Raw genomic sequence first — 27,974 nt, 5'->3', positions numbered from 1 at the left:
TCTTGCCTTGAAGAACTGAATCTGTAGCACCTGGTGGGAACCTCTGTGACCTGAGAGTTATTTGTCATTGTCAGGAGGACTTTTTGACTTAGGATTAAGGAATAGAGATAGCTGGCCAGTTTGCTTCCAGAACCAAGTTGTGCTCAGGTACAAAGCCCCTAGTTCTGAGCCGCTCAGACACTAAGAACCTAATATGAGGGGGGCTGATGTTTAGGTGATAAGTAGGGGGCCAACCTTCCCAGTGTGACCAGAATGGAGGCGTTTCCTGGGATGCGACCTTTCAGAACTAAAACCAAGAAAGTCCTAGGTAAACTGGGATAAACTGGGTACCCTAACTTAAAGGTCATTGCAGAAGGGAAGAAACAGTCTTGTGTCTGTCCTTTCCTTTCTTGTTCCCACTGGTTCAGACCTATGGCCTCCTAGCTGGATCCTCGCAGAAGCCCCCTAACTGGTCTTCTTGCCTCATTCTCTGTCTAAAGTAGTCCATTTGGCACACTGCTGCCCAAAGAAAAATTTTCAACCTTCTTCCCCACCCAACGCTCACAGCAAGTGCTACAAATACCCATGCCTCTAAGGACCAGGCAGGTCATGTCAGTGAGGGGTACATCCCTGGTGAAAGGCAGTGGGAACTGGTGGGGACAGCAGCCAGGCCCATGCAAACATCTGTAGGTTTGGGACAAGCACACAAAGGGAGGCCCACATATACTATGTCTTAATATTTAAAAGTTGGAAATCAAGCCCAAAATTATTAAATAAACTGTGTTCTAAGTTGGGAAACAGACTTCATAGGGACTCAGAAGGCCAAGTTCAAATTGTGTTCTTGGATTCGCAGGAGTCCCATGTTGCTATCTGGTGATGCAGAGGGCAGTCCTCTGGCCTGTTACCCATGTCCCTTCTCTTCCTGCTCCTGGCTCTGTCCTGCACCCCCTGGGGCCTTGCAGCCCATGGGGGACACTCCAGCCTGCACTTTGGAGTTCTATCTATACATACATCACCCCAACGCAATCTACTTCCCCTTTACACACCCCTCCATGTGGCTCACCCTTGGGAAGACAGACGTAGGGAAGAGGCCCATTAAGTCCTGGAAGTGAGTTAGGACCACTGAGGCAGAGTTCTGAGTTCTGGCATCTGAAGCACAGCCTGGTGCAGAATTGCAGTTCGGGCTCTGAGAGGGCAAGTCCCCTTGGCCCAGAGACTCCTCACCCCATGAAAAAGGGTGTGACCAGAGCAAGGCCTTATTAAAGTCTAGGGCCCAGGATAGGGGCTCCTCTTGCTCGGGCTTATGATGGGGTTGACCAGGCCCACAGAAAGCAGATGCCCCCTCTAAAGGAGGCAGCAGAACTCGATTCCAGCTAAGTCCTGCCTCCTGGCATTGCGGGTCCAGTGCAGCTAAATATTCTGCTTTTTTCAAGAGAAGATACTATTGTGAAATTTGTTGGCTATAAATTCAAATTAAAACCAAACCAAACCAAGTACGCTCTTGAATAAATCCAGTAAAGGCCAAACCCAATACACTTACAGACCTGGCCTTGAACTTTCAGTTTGCAGCTTCTTCCTGAGGAGCACCCTTCCTCTCTACATCCTGGCCGCAAGACACTGCTTCCACGTCATGTCCTTAGTCCCTTCAATTTCCTCCTTCTACAAATTCGATGACCAGACAGCCTGAGCTTCCGACCTCAAGCCCCATGATCAATGAGTTCCTACTGCCTGTCATGTCCTCTCCTGGTCTCATTCTTGCTTACTGACAGCCATACTCATTCTTCAAGAGCAAGTGCCAACCCAACTCCTTCAAGACGCCTGGCCGACGCCGCCTGAAATTCTGGACCTACAGTCAGGAGAACAGAGTCTGAATCCTGGCTCTATAATTTTACACAAGTCACAAGTGCTCTGAACCTCATATGTCAAAGGAGGTGATATTTTCCATTGACCTCGAAGAGCTACTTCTTGTGAAAGTTAAATAAGATAATATATGTTAAAATATTTAGCACAGTTCAGGGTGCTCAGTCAGTGCTCAGGACATGTTAGTAGAATAGGAAAGTGAATCTGAGTATCTGACTAATGCTTTAACCCGTAAAGTTTTGTGTTGTTTTTTTTTGTAAAGTATCAGACAATAAATATTTTAGGCTTTGTGGACCCTACGGTTCCTTTCCTGACTATTCAACAAAGCACCCATAGACAATAAGTAAATGAATGGGCATAACTGTGTTACGATAAAACTTTATTTACAAAAATAGGCAGAGGGCCGGATTTGCCTCAACGGTGACAGTTATTAAGCTCTGCTTTACACTATTCTTAGGGTGCTCTCTGGCTCTCAAAGCTGCTGTTACTACTCCTAATAAATAGGTAAGGCTTTAACTCTGCCCACATTTACCAGTGTCCAAAATATTTCACAAGAGATTTACCCCTTGTTGCCACTTTATACATAAAGAAACTCAGGCACAAAGAAGTAGCAGTTGGATCGAGAATGAGAACTCTAAGCCACTGTGCAGCATGGGTTCAGGCCTTGGGCAGAGCCTGGAGTCTTGTGTGTGTTTCTTGGTTGTTGGATGAATGTGCGTTTGCAAAGAACTTTAAGCCACCCTCCTCCCTCCCGTGCATTGGTGCTAATTATAACTGTGCACACACACAACAGTGAATCTCCTCAACTGACAACTGTGGGCAGCAAGCAAATGGCACAGGCCAGGGACCAATGTTCTCTCTTGAGTTTCTCTGGCTAATAAGTTCCGGGTTTGATGGAGTTCTACTTTCTTGCTCTAACTCTTCCTTTCCACTGCATGGCCATAGGAATATGAAACCGATCATAAACGGCAAAGAAAAAAAAAAAAGAAATGCTTTGATGTGATGTCTGACTGTCCCAAGATGCTCTGTCTGATCCTTCATAATGGTCTACTTAGGTATAGAGCTCTTGCCGTGCCTTGAACACTCCTCTACATCACAGGGAACTGCCAAAGGCTCAAGAAAAGGAAAGACTGGTCTCAGGTGTGGGGATGGCTGACAAAGCAGTGATGCCAATCCACATGCTGGAGATAGCACATAAGCTCTATCATCCCAACTGGGAACACTACTGAGAATTAGGCTGGGAAATCGTGCCAACTGGGACATAGGGTCAAACAGGTAAAAGGCACCTTTCTATGCGGTTATTGGTGAACCTTTCATGCCTGGGCAATTACTGCTCTGCCTTAGAAAGAACAACAACTGGACCTGCCCTTTCCATCTTCGTCCATGATCCCAGCTACAACACTATGAAACATTCATCCTATGCCATGTGTTTAGGACTATGCTGGATTTAACTGGCGAAAAATCAAGGAAGAACAGGCCTGGTCCCAGGGAATAGGTCTTGGTGACTGGTTCCAAGGAGTTAAAGTCGATAATCCTTAGAGTTAAAACTGGCTCTTGCCACTTGACATACTATAGCAAATTTAATATAAGTGTAATGCTCTGTTTATAATGCCAGTTTTTCTCACTCAGGAGAGAGTAGGACATGAAGACATCAGGCAGTAGCCCCTAATGAGGCCAGTCTATTTATATATTTTAAAGGGGGGAGTGAAAAGGAGAGGAGGGGAGTGATGTCCCCGAGTGGTTGAGTGGTTCTTTTTCCATTAAAGTCTGCTTATTCTCTAGAGCTGAGCCAGTTTTACAGCTCGCATTGACTAAATCCCTGACTTTTCAAGAGTTAATGAAGAAATCTGAGTAGGAGTCAGCTTGCTAGAGCTCAGAAGACATACTGAAGCTGAAGGCAGGAGTGCTTTACAGTGAAGCTAGCTGTTGGACCCATCAGTGGGCCTGGATGTTTGTATGTTACCTCACTTCCTCCCCTATCTGGAAAGTCACATCTGATCATGTCATTTACTTTGTTCCAGTAAAGCCGAAGGAGCCCAATTAGATCTGGCCTCCATCAGTGAAAAACTGCTTATGCCAGAGACAGCTGTAGCTGGAACAGATGTTACTTTTATTTGTTTAAATGATGGAGATCTTTACTGGAGAGTTTAAGTTCGCTGCTGATGTATTCAATTCATTCCTTATAAATGGAGCAGAGTGACAGGCACCTGGTGTATCAGAAGCAGTTTGAAGTCACCCCGAATTGGGTTTGAATCCCAGCTCGGTATTTCTGCTCTTACTTCCTGTCGCTTTGAGCAAGTCACTTGGTATATCTCATCGTAACCTTGAAAATGGAGAATTGGGATTTTTTAAGGGAATACACGAGGCAGGGCAGTATTTACCAAATTTTGGGGGTAAAAGAGCATGACATTAAACAACACTGAAACACATGGCGAGAAAGTTACCAACATTTTGATTCTTTCATTCCATCTGATTATATTAAAGAGATGGAGGTATATTTTTTGACAACTCTAATCCTGCTATTCCCTCCTTTAACAATGAGAGAGCTGGTCAAAGGTAATTATACGTACGCTTAGGCAACTGTATGCAGCTGGAAATTAATAATAATGTTGATTTATACTTATTTTGACAGTTACTTTTATGGTGTGTGCTACCTATTTAAGCTAGGTCTACAGAATTATTTTTTAAGTCTATTTAAGTCAAAGAAGTGGCTAAAATATTAAATAATGGTCCACAGGTGGTATACACACTGGACAAAACTAATTACATTTGATGCCCAAAAGTCAAAGTTTAGGAAAAACTGAGTTAAGTTATGTGACAGACTCTCACACTGAGTCTCTGAGTATAGTGAAGATGTAGTCAGAATTCAAGGAAAGAAGAAATGACTGAACCAGGCTGTGTACTCTGTTTAGAAATAAGCTCTTTAAGAAACGGAACTGAAGACTGTGTATTCTGATAGTACGAACAATTCACACTGACTGCAGAATTGATCTCACCTTCAGGCTGTCCTTGGCTGACCTAAGAACCCTGGCTGGAAAAGGGTAGTGCCATTGCTCATGTTTCAATACTCAGTAACTTGGAAATGAAAAAACAGTTGAGAAACGTAATTATCATCTTAAATTTGACTAGCCATTAGTTAAAATTAGAGAGAGAGAGAGAGAGAGAGAGAGAGAGAGAGAGAGAGAGAGAACACTAGAAATACTAGATCACAGTGGTTTTAGATAACAAGCTATGGGAAGAAAGATTCTTATTTCATCAGTTCTTTGAATTGTCCTACTTCCTGCTGATTATTATTCTTAGTAAGATAAGGAAATGGACGTTAGAGAATATTACTATTTTGTGACCACATCTCAGGAGAAAGGCAAAAGACTAAGGGTTTGGAGGGGAGGGAAAATCACATTTAAATTTAAGTATATATGGGATTTGCCTCTTGTTATTTTTCCTAAGAAGAAATATGAAACCCCCAGAACTATTCAGTTGTTGACTACAAAGTTTTTGTTTATTTTTCCAGGAATGAAACATTTCACCATGAAGCACTAGATGCCACAAAGTTCTGAAAACATTACATTGTTCATTTAACCTGAGAAACAGAGTAGAATAATCTATACACTATAAATTGTTGTAGGAAAAGGATTTTTGTTTTTCCTCTTGAGTTGGAAATGCGCTCACCAGCCTGTGACATTCTATTCATTCTACAAGTCCTGTGGGTTCTTCTGTTAAAAAGCAAAAGCACCAGGTGATGATATTGGCTTTCTGCTTACAGCCTGTTCAAAATTTAAAATGCTTCTATCAGATTCAAATCCAAACACAGCACAAAGCTTCATTCTTCCAAAGGAATTCAGGAGACTTCATCTCTAGGTCTGGTTCTGCTACTATCTTGTTATGGGTAAGTGTCATCTCCGCCTTGGACTCATTTGACCCAGGCATAAAATGAGTGGATTATAGTAGATTAGGGGTAACACACTCAAATGCCAACAGGGGCCAGGCAGGTGATACAAACAAAGGAAGCTGGCCAGGAGTAAGATGACAGGAAGTGGTGGTGGCGACGGTGAAGAGAACATGGTTCCTCTAAAGGGGCAGCCACCATCAACTCCAGGTACTTGTCAGCCAGGAAAACAGGCCCTCTATTGACTAAACCTCTAAAATGTCAAGAGAAGCTGGAAATCCATACTTTGAGAATTCTCTTAATTTATTATTATTGACGATAAATTTAAAATGAGTTTAAAAACACTATGCAGGCAAAGCTAATATAACTGTAGGCCAGATTCATCCTGTAGATACCTATTTTGTGACGTCTGCATTAGATGATCTCTTGAGATCTTGTAGCCTTACAGCAAATGTTTGCTTTTGTGTGTTGCCATCAAGTGGAAGATTTGACACTGTTTGAGAAAAACAGGAGAGGAGCTGGGCTGTTGGAGAGACGGTATGCTCTATTGGTGGCTGCAGAGGGTGGTATAACCTAGATCAAAAGGCACTTGCACAATGCCACCGGGCACTGTTCCAATTAGCTGTTGTAATATATGCAAAATAGTAATAATAATAATAATAATAATAATAATACCATCACAACAATGACGCCACCTGTGCTTATTCAGAGATGGACCAACCACTCCCAGACTTTCCAGGTTGTTTTGGGCAATTTTGTTCATCCCTTTTATGAATGGGGAAGAAAAAACTGTCAAGCAGAACAACAGGATGCCTCATGAACCAATAAGACAACAATGGGTGTTTCACCCTCTGCTTCTCCTTAGGAAGTGCTGCAGAGACACCTCCCATCCTCCAGAGGGCGGTGTTATTATACAGCATTTGCTCAAGTGTGTAAAGTTACAAATGAGAACTGGTGACATTTTGTCTTTTTTGTTTGTTTGTCTTTGTTTTTGCAAAGATGACCCCATTAGCCAAATCTTTTTGTATCCAGTTTTAGTTGCATCCCCACATCATGTTCATGACACAGGGCCTTCTGTGTGGAAGGAAGTAAAGAGAGCTGAGCTCAAAACTTGTCTTCCCACCGCCAATTTTTAGCTCTGCTACATTGGGCAAGCTACTAACTATTTCTGTAACTCAATTTCCTCATGTGTAAAGGAGGATAATAGCAATGTCTACCTCATAGGGTTGATGTAAAGCAATGTCTACCTTATAAGGTTGATGTAAATTTCCCCCTACCTACCCAGGGGAAATTCCTACTTCTATGTTGATAGCACTGAACTATGTTTCCTTCCAAAATTCTTATTTTCTCATCTATATTCCTCCTGCTATGGATAGAATTCATCTGGTAATCTTTTGCCCTCCACGATGGGAAATAAAACCTGGAATAGAATTATTAGGTTGAACTATATGGAACTGTCAATATTCAACATTATTGACCTACAAATGGCAATTTTATATGGTTCGATATAATCAAAAGCAGTCAGTCACCATGCCAAGGAAGTAAAAAGCAGCTTCCCTATAAACTGGTTCTGAAACACACCTGAAAACTCTACAATCTTTACATTTAGGAAAGGAGACATCACAAGTACACTAACATTTGTTATCTACTTCCAGCTTACAAAGTGCTTTGTGTACATATAATTTCCTTCAACTCCACAACAACACAGGGATGAACATAAGCACACAGCTTTTCATAAGCTACTAACTGTGTCACTGTTGGTATGCCCTAGAGTTATGGGATGTGTAATGTGCTATCATGGTTCCAGCCTATATGTCCACACAATAAAGAATATTTCAATTAACAAAGAGAATAATTAACGAAAGCCCTGTGTATCTACACTCACTGTGTCAGATGTATCAGACAAAATCTAGCTCCACAAACACTTGGACCACATGCTTAGAAGCCTAGGGACCATCCAGTTCTATTATCACCAGCACTTCTGACAAGGACAAGATGTCCTTGCACTTCCTCAGCTTTCTACTAGTTGAAACTCTCATTCATTTCAGCCGGCAGTTTGATCAGTCTATAAAGCACCATTCAAGTTTCAATCTTTAAAGTTACCTTCCATGCATAAAGACATCAAAAGAAAAATATCCACCATGGAACCCAAACAGATAAGAATTCCCCAAATGATTTCATTTACTTCATATCCTCAAAGAAAACAACTTTCTGTGACATTTTTACAGGTGGGATCACATCTGCCTTCTGTTCATTCTTTCATGCAATAACTTTTAAACTTTTTATTGAAGACCTACTATGTGCCAGGCTCTGTTGGAGGCCAGAGGTCAGCAAGCTACAAGCTGGAAGGCCAAATCCGGCCCAAAGGCCATTTTAGTAAATAAAGTTTATTGGAACATAGCCACGGTCATTCATTGATGTATAATGTATGGCTGCTTTCTAACAGAGCTGAGTAGTTGTGACAGAAAACATCTGGTCAACAAAGCCCCAAATATGTACTACCTGGCCATTTATAGAAAAAGTTTGCTGACCCTATTCTAGGTAAAGAGGATACAATGATAAAGAAGAATAATAACGTCCTCATGTGTCTTCAGATGCTCCTATTTAGAAGACTGCATTGGATGAACGCTTACCATATAACCTAAGGGGCAGCCTGAGTTTGACCTATGGGAACAGTCAATGCCGCTGCCGGGGGCCTACAAGGACGACAGGTGCGGAGACAGATGTGCAAGAGCAGGTGAGAGAGAAGAACTGTTGGGAGATTGGATTAGTTAGTATGGAAACCAGCTGGAACAGGCAGGCCGCAGGGATTCCCACGGAGGGACACCCAAATCCACGGATGGGCCAGGTACCACATGTATCAGAATCACTTAGAGACATTAATAGAAATGCAGGTTACTAGGCCCCGACCCAGGAATCTGAATCTGAGTTCCAGAGATGTGACTGAGCTTCCACATCCGGGTGATTCTGAAGCCTACTCAAGTTTGACTAGTGTTTAGTTTTAGTGAGCGGTCGAAGGCGCTCCCAACATGGCCTGGCCTGATGTCCACTCGTGGCAGGTGAGAAGGGAAAGAATCGGGGCACAGACACACCGAGGTAGATGCAGTGAAAAGGCAGTTTATTGTCTGTTAATACTGTACAGAGGAACAGAGAGAAGCTACAAGTACAGCATCGGCTGTCGCTGGCAGTGTTATTTCTGAAGTCAGTTTTTGTTTTGTTTTTCATCTGAAGGAAACAGAACAGTCAAAGTACACTTCAGGTTACAAAGTACAGCAGCTAGCCCAGCAAGTCTAATTCAGAGTAAGCACGACAGGCTCCCACCCCACCCCCCAACCAACCACAAAATGGATGTATTTACAGAGACGTCACTCACCCCAAGTAAGCTGCTAAAGCTGAAAATTCCATCAACAACCTACATTCACTGAAAAGCTGCATCACGCACAACATTTTCTGGAACCCCTGCATGATTTTAACTCTAGTAAGTCAGGAGCTTGAGAGGAGGAAAGAATGTTCCAGAACCCCACAAAGGATAGAACTCTTTCCACTTGCCAGAATAGGGTATCACGGAATTGGAGTTGGAGTGGCACACAGAATAGTTCAGGTCAGGCATTGCCCAGTGGCCTCTTTATACATAAAGACTTGTCATTGCAAAACCAAGAGACTGGATGGCTCCCTGCCCACTTCATCTAGAAACCGAGAGGTTCCATAGTGATAAGAAACTACAGTAAATTGGCTCTCCCTTAGCACCTTCAGGCAGTTGCATAGTTCTTTCATTTTTGGAAATTGTCTCCATGACACTAGTTTGCAATGGGGCTTGTGTTGGGCCTGTTGGAGGGATTCTGGAGATGAAGGAATTAAAATGATTTGTATGGGAATCAGAGGGGTTATTTTTCTTGAAATGGAGAGAGTGTTTATGACCTGGCCTTGTTCGAAAAAGGATCTTGGTCTTTCAGAGCCCTAGACATGGGGCCCATCCTGGGAAAGGATGCTTCCTGGGAACCATTTATCAGGAGTGGTGAACAGACGCTGCGGCTCGCCCTGTTCTGTCAGTGAGACAGAGGAGCAGGTGTGGGCGAAGATCATGAAACTGAGTGTGACTGAGATGGGAACTCAGGAATTCGGCAGAAAATTGGGGGGGGGGGGGGAATCCAAGAACTCTAAATATTCAGCATCTCCTGTATGAATGGATAAAGACAACTCTTTCCTGTCTCTATTAACTCTGAAAATATGATGCAGTCCCAGTAATACCTAGTAAGTTTTATATTGTTGGTTTACACATGTTTGTATAGACTACGATGGCCACATGCTTGTGACTCACCATGTCACATATATTACTCAAATGCACCATAGTGAGTGGTCTCTTAACCTCAAATGTAGAAATGACTCCTTAAATATGTGAGAGTTGGACTTTCATAATTGCTGGACGTGGCTTACGTTTTAAAAGAGCTATCTCCTTTCAAAAGATCATTATAGGTGTAGCCAGAGAGCTCTCAAGCCATATAACACAGTTTCTCTAATGACAGTTACAGAACGTTTGATCTTATCATCTAGGTCTGTTTGGAAACACTGGGTTTCATGCAATCGTGGCACAAGGGCTGATCCCGGAACCTTTGTTCATGGTCCTCCCCGCTCCAGGTCCAGGCTAGTGCTAGAGAACTCACCAGAAGGTTACTTTAATGGAATGGAGAAATAACTCAATCAAGGGTGTTTTCAAACTCAGGCTTCATAATGCATATAGATTTAATTATAAAAATACTTTTCCTTAAAAAAATACATAAATGTAAAATATTGCATTTCTATCGCACTCCTTACTCCCACCCATAGCATGCTACTCGTCTTAGACTATAATGAACGAGTACACACATCAGTTACGACTCAATCACACCATTTCAAAGTCCATCTCTCTTGCTTTTTCAAGCTATGCCAATTGTGCTTAAAAATAAGCTCCCAGACCCAGGTAGGGGGTCCACAAGTTCACCTCCTTCACACTGGGGAGGGCTGCAGGAGGGCATGTGGCTTACCCCCAGGAATGTCAGAGTGTGATATTGCAGGCTAAGGTGAGAACACAGAACATTTGCTTGGTACACAGGCAGAGGCAATGCCCAAGCGATGCCCACTTTAGTCCCACTGGGCCAAACCTGCCAGGTTCTGCCTCAAGGCTCCTGTGATGAAATTCACAGCTCTGGAGAGGGCTGGGTAGGGGTAGGGAAGAGAATGTTGTGTTAATACAGCTTTGGAATACAACCTGTGTTTTTGAAAAGGACAGAAAAGAAGAACATAAACAGCGACGCTAAGGCAAACTTTCAAATGGCACATCAGAACTTTTTTTGTCATTCATTTTGTTAACATCACAAGGCAGGTACATTCTGTAAACATATATACCATACAGTACAGTAACCATAGGAAAATAAAAAGAAAGCCACCCTGTAATTCTTTTCTTTCTGTATCTCTGTTCTTTAACTCCAGAAGGACTGCCTGAAGTCTGGGGAGAATTCTATGGTTCATGAAATGTACTGTTCTTTTGATAAAAATGCAGTGACTTACTTGCAAAAAAGAGCCCCAGGTGACTAGTAAGAGGCAATATGGGGAGAAGATGGTCATTCACACCTCAACCTATAGAAACTTAGAAAATAGTCACAAAATATAAAAAAGTCATTAATTTCAGGAAACATATGTTCCTGCTTTGTAGAAGAGAGCATTGAAAAACTGTTTTTTACAAAAGTTAAGGCTGTCCAGATCTTAGATGTAGAAAGTCTGCAGTCCCCAAAATGACATATTTTCACATTGAAAGCAGGTTTTTTGCGCTACAGTTCTGACCTTATGTTCAACTGGAGTGGAGAGGGGAAGCAGAGGCCTATTTAAGTCATATAAAAAATTAAGGGGGTGGGCAAGGCTGGTCTGAGGATTCCCCAGTGAACTTGCCCTTTGAAACTTTCAGGATGTAATCTTTATTCTATCATTTTCTACATTCAAATAATAAGTATTTTGGTTTTTGTTAGAGTGGGAATTTTATTAAGGAGTTGGCTGACGCTAGGAAAATACAGACACATAACTACATTGTGCTGCTCAGAAAAGACTGACTTTTCTTTTTCCCTAGGAAATGCAGGAAAGTTTTCCTGCTAAGACCAGACGAGGGCTACACAACGAAGGTGCACTGGCAGCAGGAATCAAAGACCCCATCTTGCTCACGACTTGGAGCTGTTCTGTGATATGTACCGTAACTCCATGTACGTGCTGGTGGTATTATCCAACAGCGTAAAGGGTCTTTCTGTTTCTATCCCAATCAGTGGAGTTCTATATACCTTGATTAGTAAATTGAGGAGCTCCTAAAAGATTGCATATTTACAAAGCTGCTGAAACTTATGTCTGAACTATATTGAGAATTTGTGATTTCAGTAACAACATAAAACGGCTTGCCTTGGAATTTGTTGTCAACAAAGTAACTTTTCGGGAGATGAGAATATTCCCACAAGGAATAGGGGCCTTTGGTGAGTTAAACTTCACAACGGGGGTGGGGTTTGGGAGGATGGGCTTGGGGGGCTTGGGGGCGTAGGGTGGAGGTGGTGGGGGTGGCCCAGTGACAAATAGAGACAGCTGAATTTCTAGATTTGAGTAAGAGCAACAAAAAGTCCTCCAATGCTGGACCACTGTGCTGTACACCTGAAATTAATATAAATTAATGTAAAATAATATTGAATGTCAACAATAATTGAAAAATAATAAAATGAAACAACAAAAACAAAAAAGCATATTTTGTCTATGTTCATCTGTTTTAAATGGACAGAATTAATGCTTTTTAAAAAGGAACAACTAGGGGTGGCCGGTTAGCTCAGTTGGTTAGAGCGTGGTGCTAATAACATCAAGGGTGCCAGTTCAATCCCCATATGGGCCACTGTGAGCTGCACCCTCCTTAAAAAAAATAAAAATAAATAAAAAGGAACAAATAGTTAGGTGGTTCAATTTTTGACTCTATCACCATATTCCCTCCCCTCCTCTTTTGCTACCTATTCGGTCATTGGAATTAAATAAATGGTCATTGTCAAGGGTATTTTGTGGTCCCCTGAAATGAAATTCTATAGAAGTGAAGAGAAATAAGCTATTTTCACACTTGGCCTGAACACGTTGCTCCAGAGATCTCTAGGAATCTATATGTGTCTATGTTTCGCCCCTTTTATAAAAACTTGACCCTAACCAAAATAAAATATCCTACTTGCATGTAGGAAAAACACACTTATCGCCAGGAAGTAAGATGGAATGGGTGAGAATTTGAAGCAGATACATGTCTATTAATATTTCAGAAAGGAGTGAAATAAAATGAACTCCAGAATTTGCTTGAGTTTCCTAAAAGTCTTTTAATAATTGTAGGTTGCTTAGGAGACTGAAGAAACCATCTTTTGGGTTTGGCTAGAAGGGAAATCTCCAGCCCCTTGTCGTCTACTCCCAATATTATGACATCACTGGACATTGTCAAATCACTTTCAGAGCCAACTAATTTTTGTTTCTATAAGGAATTAATATCCTTGTGGGTAAAAGAGGTACAGGTAAAAAAAAAAAAAAAGAAGTCCCCTTAGTTTGTCCTAGCAAACAAACCAAAAAGTCAAGGATATACAAGTCACTAAGATTTTTCAGGATATGTAAGGTTAAACTTTATCATTTTAACCATTAAAGGATCTTTAATTCAATGCCACTGAAAAACAATTTATGAACAAATGGAATATTCCTTCTCTTCCTCTTTCTCCTCTTTTCATTTAAAAGAGAACTAATTATATGACTTTAAAAGACAGTCCAACTAACCATTAGCTCAAAAAAGACCATGGTTTTGCAGCTTCATTATTGATTCTCTAATTAGTTTGGTTATGTAAGTCAATACCCTGTATTTTTGAAGGGCGGGATTGCATACACAATAAAGTTTTTACAGAGAAGTCCAATGACAGCAGGGAGGGCAGAATGCGCACAATCACAACTGTGCTGACATTTTCATTATGAAGGGTAGTTACTTGTTGCTGTAGATGGGATTATAAATCTCATCCCATCAAAGTACTGACTCAGTCTGAATCCCCCATTATGACAGGAAAATGATGCAAGATATGCAAATATATACTCATATGCCATATTCAAACAGACCTGCATTTACTGTGGCCACAGATCATTTTGATAAAGGTAACACATCTTACTTTAAAAACCATTAAAAGATAGGCTTTAATATAGTAAAAGTATAGAGAGAACTAATTCATATAATTTGCTAATCCCTGTACTAATTGGTTGATGATAGGGTGCCGATTTTCATTGGTCTTCTGGATCTTCTGTGTAGCGTTGTTGTGAGAGGTTCATGAGAAACTAATTCACTTATGGAAGGAAGGGCGGGTCACGTCAGGGAATTATCTGTCCTAGAAGACTTGATTCTGTTTATCACACAGCAAGCCCAAGGGTTCTAAACTCTACCATTCCACTCACTGTGCTTTTAAAAATAAAATATACTGAATAGTTTTAATCCCCAAGTGAATTTTAAAAAGATCAGCTATGGTAACCTTTTAGAGTTTCCTTTTTTAAAGAATTAAAATAATAGATTGTCTAAAACATTGAAACTTTTCTTTTTCTGTGTAAATAGGTTTATCTGGCATGTCATTTTATTTAACCTTTTAATGATGCTTAAGTGACAATTTACTGAGAAGCGTGAATCTGAGTAGTAGTGAGATTTATAGGCAGCAAAACCAGGTTATTATTTCTAGATAATAGAGCAGTTTTGTTCAACTGCAGCTTCTTTAGTAAACCTGAGTTTTAGAGGTAATTCTATCAACTATTCAAAACCAAGCCATGGATGGAATCATCTTAGAAAGCAGAACTTAGCTCCTTTATTTTTCCCTCTTTACTTTTTTGTTTACATATTGGTGATAAAATGACTCACTTTGTGCTCATTAAAATGCAATTATTTGAGAAAAATTAACTTTGAACATAAAAAAAGTATTTTGTTCCCTTTCCAATTGAAATACATATAATTCAAGCCAAGAAATGAAAAATAATAATAGTTAGATTTGGCACCGAGCAAGCTATTTAGGGCAAATTTAGTTGGTTCTGTGATAAAATTCTCCAAGACTACCTTATTTTTTTTCCTCATCTATTTTCCACAGAAGTTAGACTTGATGTAGTATGTCTTGCTGCATATTTTTTGAAACTATGTTCCATGGAATACAGATAATCTTGTGAATTATTTGCAACAATGCTATGTGCATTTGAGCAAATAAACATGAAGTTAAGATATCTGTGTTATTAAAATCAATTAAAATGTTACATCTATATTTTATTATTAAGTATTATTTTATTAACTTGCTTCCCTTTGGTTTTACCATACGTGTGGCTGTTGGCTTTGGGGGGAGGTTGCTAAGACTTTATTTAAACAATTGTTCTTTGTGTTTTAAATAAAAACTGTTATTTGATGTTCTGAAATCTCCAGAAGTTTAAGAAACATGTTTTAAGAAGCTCAGCTATGTGCTACTCAATGAGCATTTGTGGAAGGAATTTAAGTACTTAATGTTGAGAAGACAGGTCTTTCCTAATCGTTTAAATTTTTTTTACATTTTAAAATTTATTTTGAGGGGTGGATAAACCTACATGCTAACGTTACAGGAAACATGCTCTTTCTAATGGGGACAGAAAGAAAAGAGTCCAGAAGTAAGGCTCTGTCATCAACTGGGCAGCTGAGATGAACAGGTAATTCAGTTACAGCACCATCCTCAATGAAGTGGGAGCCTCACAGCAACCCCTGTAGGTCAGAAAGACTTTTCTAGAAATATGGTCACTGCAGAAATACTCCTTAAAATGATCCCGTCATTGAAAATAGATTAACATGATCAGAAAATATCCGTGAAAAAGAAAACAATATAAAAATTTACTTTTCTTTTTTTTCCTTTTTTTTTTTGAGAGAATAGAAGCAAGGCTCATGGATTTGCCTAAGTTTGGAGGTCACTACTGATGCTTAAAACAATGTTTGTTTCATGTCCTTAGAAAATTAAAAAAATGGTGCTTCTTATACAAAGGGTCCATTAGCTAAGCCATGAAAGAGAGACAGCCGCTGATAGGGAGGTCATGGACTCAGTCCCTACATTTCAGCTGTGACAACACTGGGTTCTTTTCTCTTACATCAACTTCGATTTCAGTTTTACCAGAAGGAAAGCCATAGATGCATGATACTGTAATCTGGAAGCTTATGTAAGGCAGCAAAAAGCATCACCCTAGGTTGGACAGACTAAGGAAGATCCACTTTTGGCTACACTAGCAACCAGCTAGAGCCAACAGCATTTTGCCACACAAGATATAAAAGCAAAGATCCACAGGAAAGGAGGCAAGTGAAGTCAGCCACGTGGCGATGTGTGAGCACGGTATAGGAACACACGACACAATGAACCCCCCCGGGGCCACTGGGTTTGATTCCGGTCAAGTGAATTAAGGCTACTAGATAACTCGCTGTATTCTGAAGAGTCCACTCCCATCAGGCAGTAAAGAACTGATTCAGTCTTGAAGACACAAGGAAAAGTTTAGAGGAAAAGCAAGTTCTTGGAAAGAATGAAGCACACACATGCACGTTGTCTCTCAGGTGAGGAAACTGGAGAAAAATGAAAGGGGCACAAAATGAGAGAGATCAAAGCAATCCAACTGCAAGGCAAGGCAGGTGTCTGCTTCCAGTTCACAGTATTGCAGTTAGTGTAACAGTGAGGTCTACGTAAGTGAAGAGCACAGAGGCTGCCCAGAAGAAAAGGGAAGAAAGAAGTGGTCACATGACAACACAGCACTGACAGCGCTTTTTCTTTTGGGTACCTGGGGCTGGCTCTGTGGCCAGGCTCTCTTCCTTCCCTTCTGGGGATGAGGGCTCTGTGGTGTCTGAGACCGGCCTCCCAGACACAAGCTCAGCTGCATTCCCATCAATAGTGGACACATCCGTCACTGTCTTCTCCCTCAATGACTTCTCATCGTCTTCATCAATGAGGACCAATTCAGCCTTGATGGTTTCATCATAGCCTAGCACCTTTTTAGTTTCCTCTTCATCCTCGATATTTTGGTAGCCCATGAAAATCATGGTGACTGGCTGATCCAAGTTTGCCTCTGGCCCTGCAGTGCTGGGGGCTTGGGCCTGCTGCCCTGGGTTCCCGGAAGAATGATCTTTCCTAGACTTATGTACCATTTCTAACTTGGCCTCTTTGCAGAGCATGTGTTCTTTAGGGTGGCTGAGGCTCCCATCTGCAATTACAGTCCTTTCTGACACGTGCCCTCCTCTTAAGCTTGATTGTCCAGCCTTCTGAATAAGCTCTTCTACATCCTTGGAACTTAATGTGTGCACTCCGTTTTCTACTACGGTGCCTCCTGAGAGTACCTCATACACTACTTTGGTACCATCGTCATAGACTTTGACGCCTCTCTGATGGACCCCCTCTGGGCCAATGGTGGATGCAGAGAGAATCTTGGTCTCTCCTGTGTGTTTGTCTTTCTCCACATTAATTTCCATGGCGTACACAGCTTGAATGAAAACAAGAGAAAGGAAGTGCATGTTACAACAAAAAAAGCCAGTGAATGGTTAATTGCCAAACAGACAAAAAAAAAATGGTTTTGTGCCCTTTCTAGTCTAACTGCCAAGCATCTTGAGTGTTAGCGTGAGTGCACGTTGTGGACAGTGGTGGTTATATTTGTATTTTAACACAGCAGCTTAATGCACTGGGAAGACAGATGTACAGAGGTACCATATCTCATTGGCACTTACACGTCTAAAGAAGATTTGCTACAACAAGGCCATCAGTGACTGTTTAGATATCCAGTGTAACGAATTGCAGGGAGGCTGGCAACATGTAAGTCTACCTTGATTGACAGCTTACCCTCGGCTTACAGACAATGCTAATGGCCTTGGTGAAGATGCATCCTAGTTCCAAAATCTTAAATCTCTTAGAAGTTCTTTCCACAAGTGTTCTGTTTTTTTCTACAATTCCCTTTTCTGTTAAAGGAGACTACCCAAAGGTTTCTGTACATGGGACATGGCTAGCCTCCACTGTACTTGAAAATAGAATATTTGCAAAACTGAAAAGCTACTAAGGTGGTCAGACCATATGCTCTGTGATTACTTCTGACACTTAGCTAGGTTTCTGAAACAAGAACCAGAAAAAGAACAAGAGGTCCCGTCATCCCATGACACTGGAATTTGAGGACGAAAACGCCAGACGGCCTCTTTCTTCTTCCATGTGCACAGAGCCAAGTCCTCGGGATCTGTGCCATCCTACTTTCTCGTGTCACCTTCTTTCTGTTCCGCTGCCACCACTCAGTCTGAGACACTATTTCCTCCTCTAGATTTCTGCAAGAGCTTCCCACCTGGTCTTCCTGCTCTAGTCTCACCCTCTCCAACTCATCCCAAATTCTGCTACCAGTCTGGGCTTCCCAAGGACCAGCTCTTTCCTGTGCTCTAGTTTCGTGGGACACTCCATCCTTTCAGATCTGTCACCTCAGAGGCTCCCTGCAAGACACATTCTGGAAGGGAGGAAACTGGGCATTAGAGCCATAAAGCCAACTGTCCCCAGGCACCCTTTCCTTGGGTGATCCATGGGTACATCAACTTCTGCAATTTCAAAACTGAATCCATCATCTCTCAAAACTCCACCCATAGTCTTGGTGGTAAATAATACCAGTACCACTTAGTCTCTCAAGCAAGAAGCTTCAGAATCACACTTGACTTGTCCTTTTCTTCCTAGTACCCATAGCCAAACAATTGCTGAGAGCAATTCTATTTCAGATCTATCCCCATGTGTCGCCTCACCATCACTTTTATCACCACTACCTTACGCTGACCCTCCTCTGCTCTCTGCACAATAGCCTTGTTTCCGATTTTACCTGCCACTTGTCTCTTCTCATGGCCAGAGGGCCAAAGGAGCCTGAGGCTTGTTTTTGTACGGCCAGAGGTGCACAGAATAGTTTTTACATTTTTAAAAGATTGTATAAAGCAAAAGAAAGACGGAAGGGTGGAAAGAAGGAAGGAAGGAGAGAAAGAAAGAAGGAAAGAAGGAAGGAAAAAGTAAAACAAAACCCAAGGAGTACATGATAGAGACCATATATGGTCCACAAAGTCTAAAATATTTATAATCTGACCATTTATAGAAAAAGTCTGCTGACCCTGCTGGCCTATGCGCCATCCTGCCCATAGTTTGTACCTTACTTAAAAACCTGTGTCTGTGTAGAATAAACATCAAATTCCTTAGCTTGGTATACAATCAATTCCCTAGGGAATTTGTCTGCAACCTTCCTTTCTAGACTAGTCTTGCAGCCCCTCTTATTCCATGGACACTCCAGCCAGAACAAATTTCTCACTATTCCCAGGACACTCCACATGCTTCCGTGACTGCTGTCACTCAGCCTGGACTGCCTTTCACCCCTTCTCCATTGGAAGTCTCCCGGACTCATGTCATGTCTCTGCTTCTCATCGCCTTCGAGTCCCTACCTCTTTCTGAATAACTGTAAGTTCTCCAACTGTGTTAAGAAGATCCAAACTCTCTTTTTAACAGCATGTTTTATCATTCACTTTCCCTCTAGCACAACCAAATAATGCCATCCCATACCTAAACTTTTCCTGCTTTTGGTAAGATTCCCTTCTCTTGAAATGTCCTTTTGCATGTCTATCCATCCAAATGGGACTCTTCCATCAATGTCCAGGTCAACTGCTCCCTCTTCCGTAAGCTTTCTTTGATCTTCCCATCTCTGAGTCATCCCTCTCTCCTTAAGCATCTCTGAACACATCTTCTAAACTTCTCTGAAGGAGTCAACATTTTCCACTCCATAATACAATTATTTGTGGGAATGTTTTATTAGCTCCATAGATTTTTAAGGTCTTTGAAGACTAATATTTTCCTGACATCTTTGTATGATTCTCCCTCCCCGCCAGCACCTACCTTAGGCCTTTTGTACAGAAGGTACCTGATATACATACCTGTGAAACAAATGCTACTAATTGATAGGTCTAATTTGGTTGTCTATATTTAGTCACAGATACTTTGTATAATATGACACCAATGAAAAGGTACATACAGTAATTAATGTTTGAACTGGTTAAACAAAAACAGTAATGATACTATTCCACTTGCTTGTGTAATAAAAATACAATCTGTTCATGGTCAAGACTTAACTAAAAAGACTGTGAAGCAAAATCCAACGCTTGATTTTCATCGTGTCCATTTTGAAAGTTTCACTGTTCAGCACAAAGATGTTGAGTTTCCTTATGTGACACAACAGGAGGCCAACCAATATTTGTCATAGAGGTACATGGGTTCACAGTGACGGTGATATGAAGAGAAATATTTGTCCCAGTAATTTCCTGATTTTCCACAAAATGTGTCATCAGATAGAATAGGCACTTAAAATTTTGCATGGACTCCAAAAGTCGGTTCTTTAAATAATACACTTATAGTAAGGAGCACATTTTGGGGTTAAAATAATATGTCCTATCATTATTAACACACTCATGGGACATAATAATAATCAGTTGTAGGTACAATATTTAATTATCTCCCAAACATCCAGTAATATGTGAACAAAATGACACCTTTACCTGCAGTCAATAAAGAATATGGAATAAAATCTATTTTTTATACCCATATGTGATAGGATAAAAATTATTAACATGGGAATCTTTAGAGAAGTCCCTCTTCCTCTGCTCACCAATGAAAATGCTGTCATTGCTGGTCCAATTTTCCCTTCACCAACCTAACCTCCAACCTCATTTTGTCTTTGCCTGTTCCTAGAATCAGAGACTGGACAGAAAGGAGGGATGATGAGAAGTTCTTTCCTAGAAGGGTTAAGTAGAGCTACACAATAAAGAGTAGAGAAAAAAGGAGTTTAATGGAAGAGAGAGTAAAAGTTGTGTGGGATATGGATAGAGAGGGAACATTTTGTGGTGGTAGATGATGTTTTGGAAACAGTGATATGTGGAGGGAAGTAAAGGAAATATGAGAAGTGCTTCTGGGCAGAGATATGCATTGGATTCCTTTTAGTATCCTTCTGGAAATATAGGTAAAGAACAGAGATCCTTTTTATCTTATTTATTTTAGCTTGTGATTTTAAACTATTTTGTGACATGGTTCTGGATCAGAACCACATGTAACATGGTTTCATTAAGGTTACACATTAATATTTACATTTACATGTTGTATACTGTTCTTCCAAATATTCTTAGAATATGAGGGTAGAACATTTTAAGACATTTTTTATGATAAAATAAACCTAGATATGTTAGGCCATAAAATACAGCATCCATCTGTAGTTTCCCCCCCAGCTAAAACATAAGGCTTCAGAGGAACCACAAATTTTTAGCAGGTTTCTTCAGGATTGGTCCCACATTCCTTGTCTGCATTCACTCTCTTCTCCACTAAGGGATACACAGGTGAACACTCTGAGAAGCTCTGGCTTAACACAAAGGTATTATTTAGACTTCAAGGATACACATCTGAGAATGTTATTAGACATTCAGAAGACCACCCAGGAGACATGAACATTTATCTTAAATGTGTTGTTTATGAATAAGCATTTATATTTTCCTCCAGTTCTCAGCCAATACTATTTCAAGAGTGAACTAGGGTGGATATGAACCAGTAGGAAAATAAAATAAGGCTTACATTTCAAATTTAGCATTTTGGTTTTGATGCATGCCCACAATTGGGCACGCATCAATTTTCACTGATGCCAAGGAGTGTACACCAAAGACCTCTCACTTACAAAGACCTCTCACTCACCCCTACCCACAAAGAATACTCTCAAATCCTCCCTTTTCTTCCCTCACGCTTCCTGATATTACTGGGACAGTACCGTCTGTATAGTGCTGAGAGGGTCCGGTGCTCATCTCATTGAAAAAAAGAAAAGAGGAGTGGGTGCTGCTCAGGTGAGAAGGTTTTCTGGGGAGCCCCTGAAACATAGATTTTGAAAGAGCCCCATGGACATAAAGAAAAGTATTTGAAGAAAAACCCTCTTATGTTTCCTGGAGGAAGGATCGGAAGACAAGAGAAAAAAGAAAGGAGACAATCCGATGGAAGTTCCAATAATAGGGTGACTGAAGTTTGGAAGTATATTTGTTTGTTTGTTTAATTAAAATTTATTGGGATGACAATGGTTAGTAAAATTACATAGGTTTCAAGTGTACAATGCTTCATACATCGTCTATATATCACATTGTGTGTTCACCACCCAGAGTCAGTTCTCCTTCCAGCACCATATATTTGACCTTTTTATAAAATGACAAATTTAATTATGATTTCCAAACATGACATACTGATGACAATAAGATTGGAATATATAAAGCTTTTTTTTTTTGCTATTCCTTCCAATAGCCCTATAAGACAGGGCAGTAATACATTCATTTTGTTAATGAAGAATAAGAACCAAAGTGGCTAGTTTTTGCAAGGGGATATGAATGGATGACTGACTTGGTGCTTTGACTTTGGGCCTCTGTGGTTTACTGGGCTCTCGCTCCTCCATAGCACTCTTGTCAATAAGGAGAATCAGTGTGAAGAAACAGAGACACTGTAATGGAGGATGACAATCCCAGCCTCAGGGTTCTGGAAACAGCCAGGTGTTGGCTAGAATGGGAGGCCCCTTGGGAAGACACCTGACTAAAAACCACAGTGAACGTGAGATTCTCATCAGGCTATTGTGGCCGAACATGCTGGAAGGCCAGAGAGATGGATCTGACGAGCAAAGAAGGCCTGATTCTAGTTCAAACGTACTCCCTTGGCTCTCTTATTTTCTTGTTCCCTGTTCCCTTAAACTTTGGCAAAAAGAGAGCAGCCGTACGGGCTATAGTGAGCCCAGGGAATGAGGAAACAAGAGCACCTGACACAAGGAAGGGGAAAGGATACCAACCGACACGCTTCCATTCCAGAATCAAGCCACGAGCATACAAAACAAGACACTGTGTTCTGTGAGGACAGAAAATTCAATCACTGTTAGATCCTTTGACTCAAGCTGCTTCCAGCTCACTTCCTTTGACTCACTATAGCCACTGGGAGGAGGTACAGGCTGAGGGGCCACGTGTAAAGAATGAAATGACACCCCCACTGTCATTAGTCAGTTAAGATGGGAGGTGTAAGAAACAGGGAAAAAGACAGTGAGTTTGAATTCCTATCCAGATGACATCCCATCTTTGGGTCTCATTTTTCCCATTTGTATAATGAAAGGGTGTCCAGGTTTGATATTCTGTGGTACCATGAACATGTGTGGCTCATGAGTCAGTGATGTGTAAAGTATAGTCGGAGGGCAGTAGACAGTCAGATAATGACTATCACCCAGAAATGAGATGATTCCAATATAATGAATATTCAGTAGCTGGCACAGCTTCTGGCACATGGGAAAGAAGCAATGCACATGCTTGGCTTACTGAATGAACGTACATATGTGCGGTCTTGTCCCTTCCGGCATATGATTATACGTATACATATATGTTCACACCTTCTCTTGAGGTTGGAAATGTAAAATTGACTACTCGATATCAGCAACAATGAAAATGAGGAAATTAAGTCAGAGTAGATTCTCCCTGTCATACCAGAGGGCAATTTCTACTTCAAAAACCAGTAATCAAGAATGTCTTTGAATAATTATTGTCCCAGGACACCTCAGTATTCACAAAAATAAGTCAGCAAACTATGTGATATTGATGGATAACAAAAGCTAATTTCTCATATCTGATTTTGCTCCCATCTTTCTGGTCAAGAAGAACAGTTTTCATTCTGAAAAGTGACGGAAAAAATATTGCCGAGAGGGAAATGAAGCCCAGATGAGTAGAGAGATTGGAAAGTAGAGAAATTTGGGCCCAAGGCCCCAGTTCCCTTCTCGATGAATTCATCTCATGGATTTTGTATACCTGGAAAGGTGCTGGGGGCAGACATTCGAAGTTCTGAATTTCAAAACTGAGAAGGAGGGCATTCCATAAATTACACAGAAGTGAGCTTGACGTCATGGCTGGCTAAGTTCTAGAGTTAATTTTCAAAGAGTAGAGGCCACCACGTGTTCATCAGGCAGAAGCTATGGAGATGAATCTCATTTTCATTTTTGTTCAAGGTCTCTAGACAGATAAGGCAAATACCGGAGAAACAGCACATCTGGGTCATCATAAGGTCCCTTGTATTTCTGTGGACAAGTCAGAAATATGTGCTTGGGTGATAGGACACTGCTGGACCTTCTTACTTATTGAATGATCATGCCCCCGCAGGTGCCGATTTAGGGTTCCCAAGGGCCAGGAGACCCTTAACAGGGTGTCATAGGCCCCTGACTTTGGTTCCGACTATGCAACGTTTTTATCAGTGAAATGATAAAAAATAGTGAAGGTTGGCTTTTCAGACTTGAGGTGATACTAAACTAGAAGAAGAGAGAGGCTGTGCGGTGCCACAATGACAAGTGATAGAGACGCCGACACTAGAGTTTCCTACGTTCAAAACTGTTACACCCTGTATTCAGATGAAATCTGACACAGGAATACAACATGCAAACACAAGCACGGAGGAGCTTCTGTGTTTGAAATGGGACAGAACACCAGAGCCGACTTCCAAATCTCCTTACACCCTTCCCCTCCCTTCCACTGAGGCTGCTCAGTGACTTCATGGGACCCCCCCTTCACCCCCTCATTCACAAAGGACAATCAAACCAGAAGGAATGTAACAGTCATATCAAATCTACAACAGGCAGAAAGGTGCAGAGCTCATCCTGACTTTTGCCTTTTGAGATTAAGAAATAAAGAATTTTGTAAGGTTCTTCTGTGTGGGGGCAAGTGAAGCCATGTGTGCACAACTGGGGGAACAGACTGCAGGTTTCAACTGAAATGATTCTGGAACAATGACTACACTGCATACAAGAAATGAGGTTGAGCAGTGGCACATGTTAAGTGACTTTGAGTCTTTAGAACCTGAACCTGAAATGTCATGATACCAAAAAAGTGAGTCAAATGGTCTGTGGCATCACGTTCTGTTCTGTGGCATGATCCGCACCTCCCGAGTGCATTGGGCAGCCCTGAGCACATCAGGAAGACAAGAGACAAAGTGGGCTCTGTTCAGAGGGGAGGGGCAGGGATGGATGGTGGAGGGTGTCTGAAAGCAATCTCATCATCTTAGGACCAGCTGAAGAGACTGGACGTTAAGGGGATGTAGAGTGAGGATCTGGGGAAGACAGGAAATGATAGTCGTTTTCAAATTCTTAAAGGGAAATCAGAACTTAGGTTTTTTCTGAGTGGCTCCTGGGGCAGAATAAGGACTGATAGCTCCATCAGAGGAAGAACTTTCCAATAGTCAGAACCAATTATAGACAGAAAGGAGGGGGACTAAGCTCCAGTCACAGACATTGTGTGACCCTGGTTTGAGGACCTCTTCGCAGGGCTGCTGTGCCCTGGCTTCCAAGTTTGAACATGGGATTGGAATAGATGCCTCCTAATTCTGAAAAGTAATGATTCTACATAAGTTCCCATTTAAAAAGCATCCTAAACCTCCCAAACTCCAAACAGCCAGATGATTTGTCATAATACTAAGTAATGACAAGTAACATTTATAAAAATGGCCCTAAGTTTGTGCAAATCTCCCAAAGCACATTTCTCAAGCAAAATCGATGATAACTAGGAGAATTCTAGCGGTGTCATTGGTTAGTATGCTATCCATGCTCTGTGTAGTCACTGTTAACCATAATTGATAAGGAATCTGAACACTCTATTCCAGAACGAGTCTTGGACAAAGGAGTAAACCACATCCAATGTGAGTCCTTCCACAACGCTGCTTATATGTATTTCCACAGTAGATGCATTTATGCAAATTACTTCTTCAATAAACAAAAGTACATGTACATTTATTTTCTAAAAGATTCTGATCACACAATACTTTTGAAAAAATGCATTTGCTCTTTGGATCGTTATGTTTTTGCAGTACCTCTAAATATGAAGGATGCTAGGTTATGGTAGTATGTGTATTCCTACGTACACAGCACTATAATCACAGTAACACACTACTCTGGAATTGAACACTCTTGGGCTACCAACACCGCGACAATCCTTTTTATATTCCCTCAAAAAGGATTTCGCATACACTGGCCCTAACCACTCCATGAGCTGATCCACTAGTTGGATCATATCACATGTCCCGTGAGGTACAGGAATGTGTGGAGAGGGGCTGGAAAGCTTTTTACCCACGACTTGGGAACTATCGACACACAGGTCTCTAATAACAAGTGGGAAGGTGTGTGAACAGTTATTACCCAACTTGACCTCAGAAGCACACTTTGGAGCATTTTAAAGAGTCTGCAGCTTAAGTCACTGCCATTGATCCACTTGTACCACAACCACAGGCTGCAAGTTCTGGTTTATCCGTCCTGTAACTATCCAGGGAAACGTGGACCTGGCCTGGATTTGACCAGACACCATTTACGGTCCCACCCAACTCTAGAACTGTGTGCCTCTGTATGTAAAGTAATATGCTAAGATGTTTGCAGACAAACCCAGTAGGTATTTAAATTTAGTCAGTGTACATGACAAACATGTCAATACTTACTTGCCGTTTTATATTACTTTTACATTAAAATAAAGAGGGATTATTTGCTTCATAAAATATTGAGATTGGTCTATATAAAAGATCTCCTCTGGCTTAAAAGTCCGTGATTGTTTTGTGTCATAAAAGGTATCAGTATGTGATTTACTTTAACATAGACATACACAGGTTCTTTAAAGAGTATTCTGATATCATATTTGAATTCATCCCCATTGTCCCTAACTGCCACCTTGGCAATTCATTGTCATTTAACTCCCTGGCCCTCAGTGCATTTCTATGTAGAGTAAACAGACTGGTATAGAGACTTTTTTGGTCATCTCTTTCCAGTTCTGATTTCTGAAGCAAATTCACACAGCACAGAGTAAAGCATAGCACTCTTTAGGTACTCATGAATGTATTATTTTCTAAAATCCACAGTCAGTAAACACAACCATGAGAAACATTAGCAAGAAACATATGGTCTTTAAATTGCTACTACCCCCCCAAAAAAAACCACAGTATCTAAGAAATGATTCCAGAAATGGGAAGACTTGGGAATATATGTTCAAAATATACAAACAGCTCAATTTCCAAAGGATTCTGCCAATATACTCATAAACTTTGAATATCCTTTCCCCCCAGCTTCCGACATAGCTCATTTGATCTTGTGCAATTCTCATACGGAACATAAAAATCCCTGGAGGCAGAGTACAGATTAACTTTGAAAACAAGGACAGATATAAAGACCACAAATATGAGAGACAGACTCCATATCCTCAGTACTCCCTCCCATTTAGTCCTCAGTGACTCATCCATCAGGGCCCAGTGCCTGCCCTGTGTGGCCACTGTAAATTCTGCCTGAGGCTGGGCTGAGGACAGGGTCCCTCTATGTAATAATAGCTGGGCATCCCTCAGTAATGAAGTGCAGAGAATCGCAAGGCCCTGTGGCCAGTCCTGGCATCAAAACCAAATAGACCCCAGGACTTACCAGCTGCTCTGCTGGTCCCGTCCTGCCCAGGTGATGGTTCTGCTGTTCGTGAATAGAGGATTGGCAGGTCGGGGAGCTGGGAGGAAATGTAATTTACTGCATCTGGTAGCAGAGAACAGGGAATACAATTAGGCACAGTGTCAGGAGGCCCAGTGGGTTCACTGCCGAGACAGCAGCTTGTTTGCCCTACATAATGGAGCACCGAGGCAGGCACTGAGCGAGAGGATCAGGGTAAACAAAGACAAGCATTTGCCCAGTGGCTGGTTTTCAGCAGAGGAGCTGAGGCAGGAGGGATCCTGGCCAGAGAGCTGAAGCCCAGGACTGCTCTGTGTATTAAAAGCTTCATCGGAAAGCTCTGTACAATGAGTTTGGCTGGGGTAGGGGGATGAGGTGGGCCAGTGAGAGCCATTATCAACTTGGTGGCATTGACCAAATATGGGACATCAAACTAGAAATGTGCATTAAACAATACTGACAAATCGATTTGGGTCTCATTCCCTGAACTGGAAATATAGCTTTATGAGCCTGACTCATTCCGAAGATAAGTTTTATATGTGTTTTGCTTTTTCTTTTGAAAAATACCTCTAGAATTTACAATGTCAGTACTTCAGACTGGTGTTTCAGCCAGGAAATGCTGAGTTCCAACTAACAACACCCAGTGGACTCACCATCAGCTCACAGTGCAAACGAGGCAGACCCGCTCTGTTTGGGAATACACCTTGACAAGCCCATTCAGGGAGGGGAGACCCTG

General features: G+C 41.4%; 1 protein-coding gene across 9 annotated transcripts in view; it reads right to left on the bottom strand.

Moving 5' to 3' along the window:
• PALM2AKAP2 (PALM2 and AKAP2 fusion) overlaps positions 1 to 27,974 on the bottom strand; it is a 418,214-nt gene that overhangs the window by 170,810 nt on the left and 219,430 nt on the right. For 3 of the 9 annotated variants that reach the window (XM_019734167.2, XM_019734168.2, XM_019734170.2), the window contains exons 7-8: positions 27,224 to 27,325; positions 16,538 to 17,233 (exon numbers count right to left, since the gene is read on the bottom strand). The exons of 1 other annotated variant lie outside the window; for it this stretch is intronic. In XM_019734167.2, the coding sequence (XP_019589726.2) occupies positions 16,538 to 17,233; positions 27,224 to 27,325 (798 nt within the window). The remainder of the gene's footprint in view (positions 1 to 16,537; positions 17,234 to 27,223; positions 27,326 to 27,974) is intronic. 5 more of the 9 variants (XM_019734169.2, XM_074330813.1, XM_074330815.1 and 2 more) reach the window with 2 other exon arrangements.

Source organism: Rhinolophus sinicus, linkage group LG04 (assembly GCF_036562045.2).
Source record: "Rhinolophus sinicus isolate RSC01 linkage group LG04, ASM3656204v1, whole genome shotgun sequence".
Lineage (NCBI taxonomy): Eukaryota > Metazoa > Chordata > Mammalia > Chiroptera > Rhinolophidae > Rhinolophus > Rhinolophus sinicus.
Note: the sequence above shows the minus strand (reverse complement) of the source record. Positions and strands in the feature narration are given on the sequence as shown.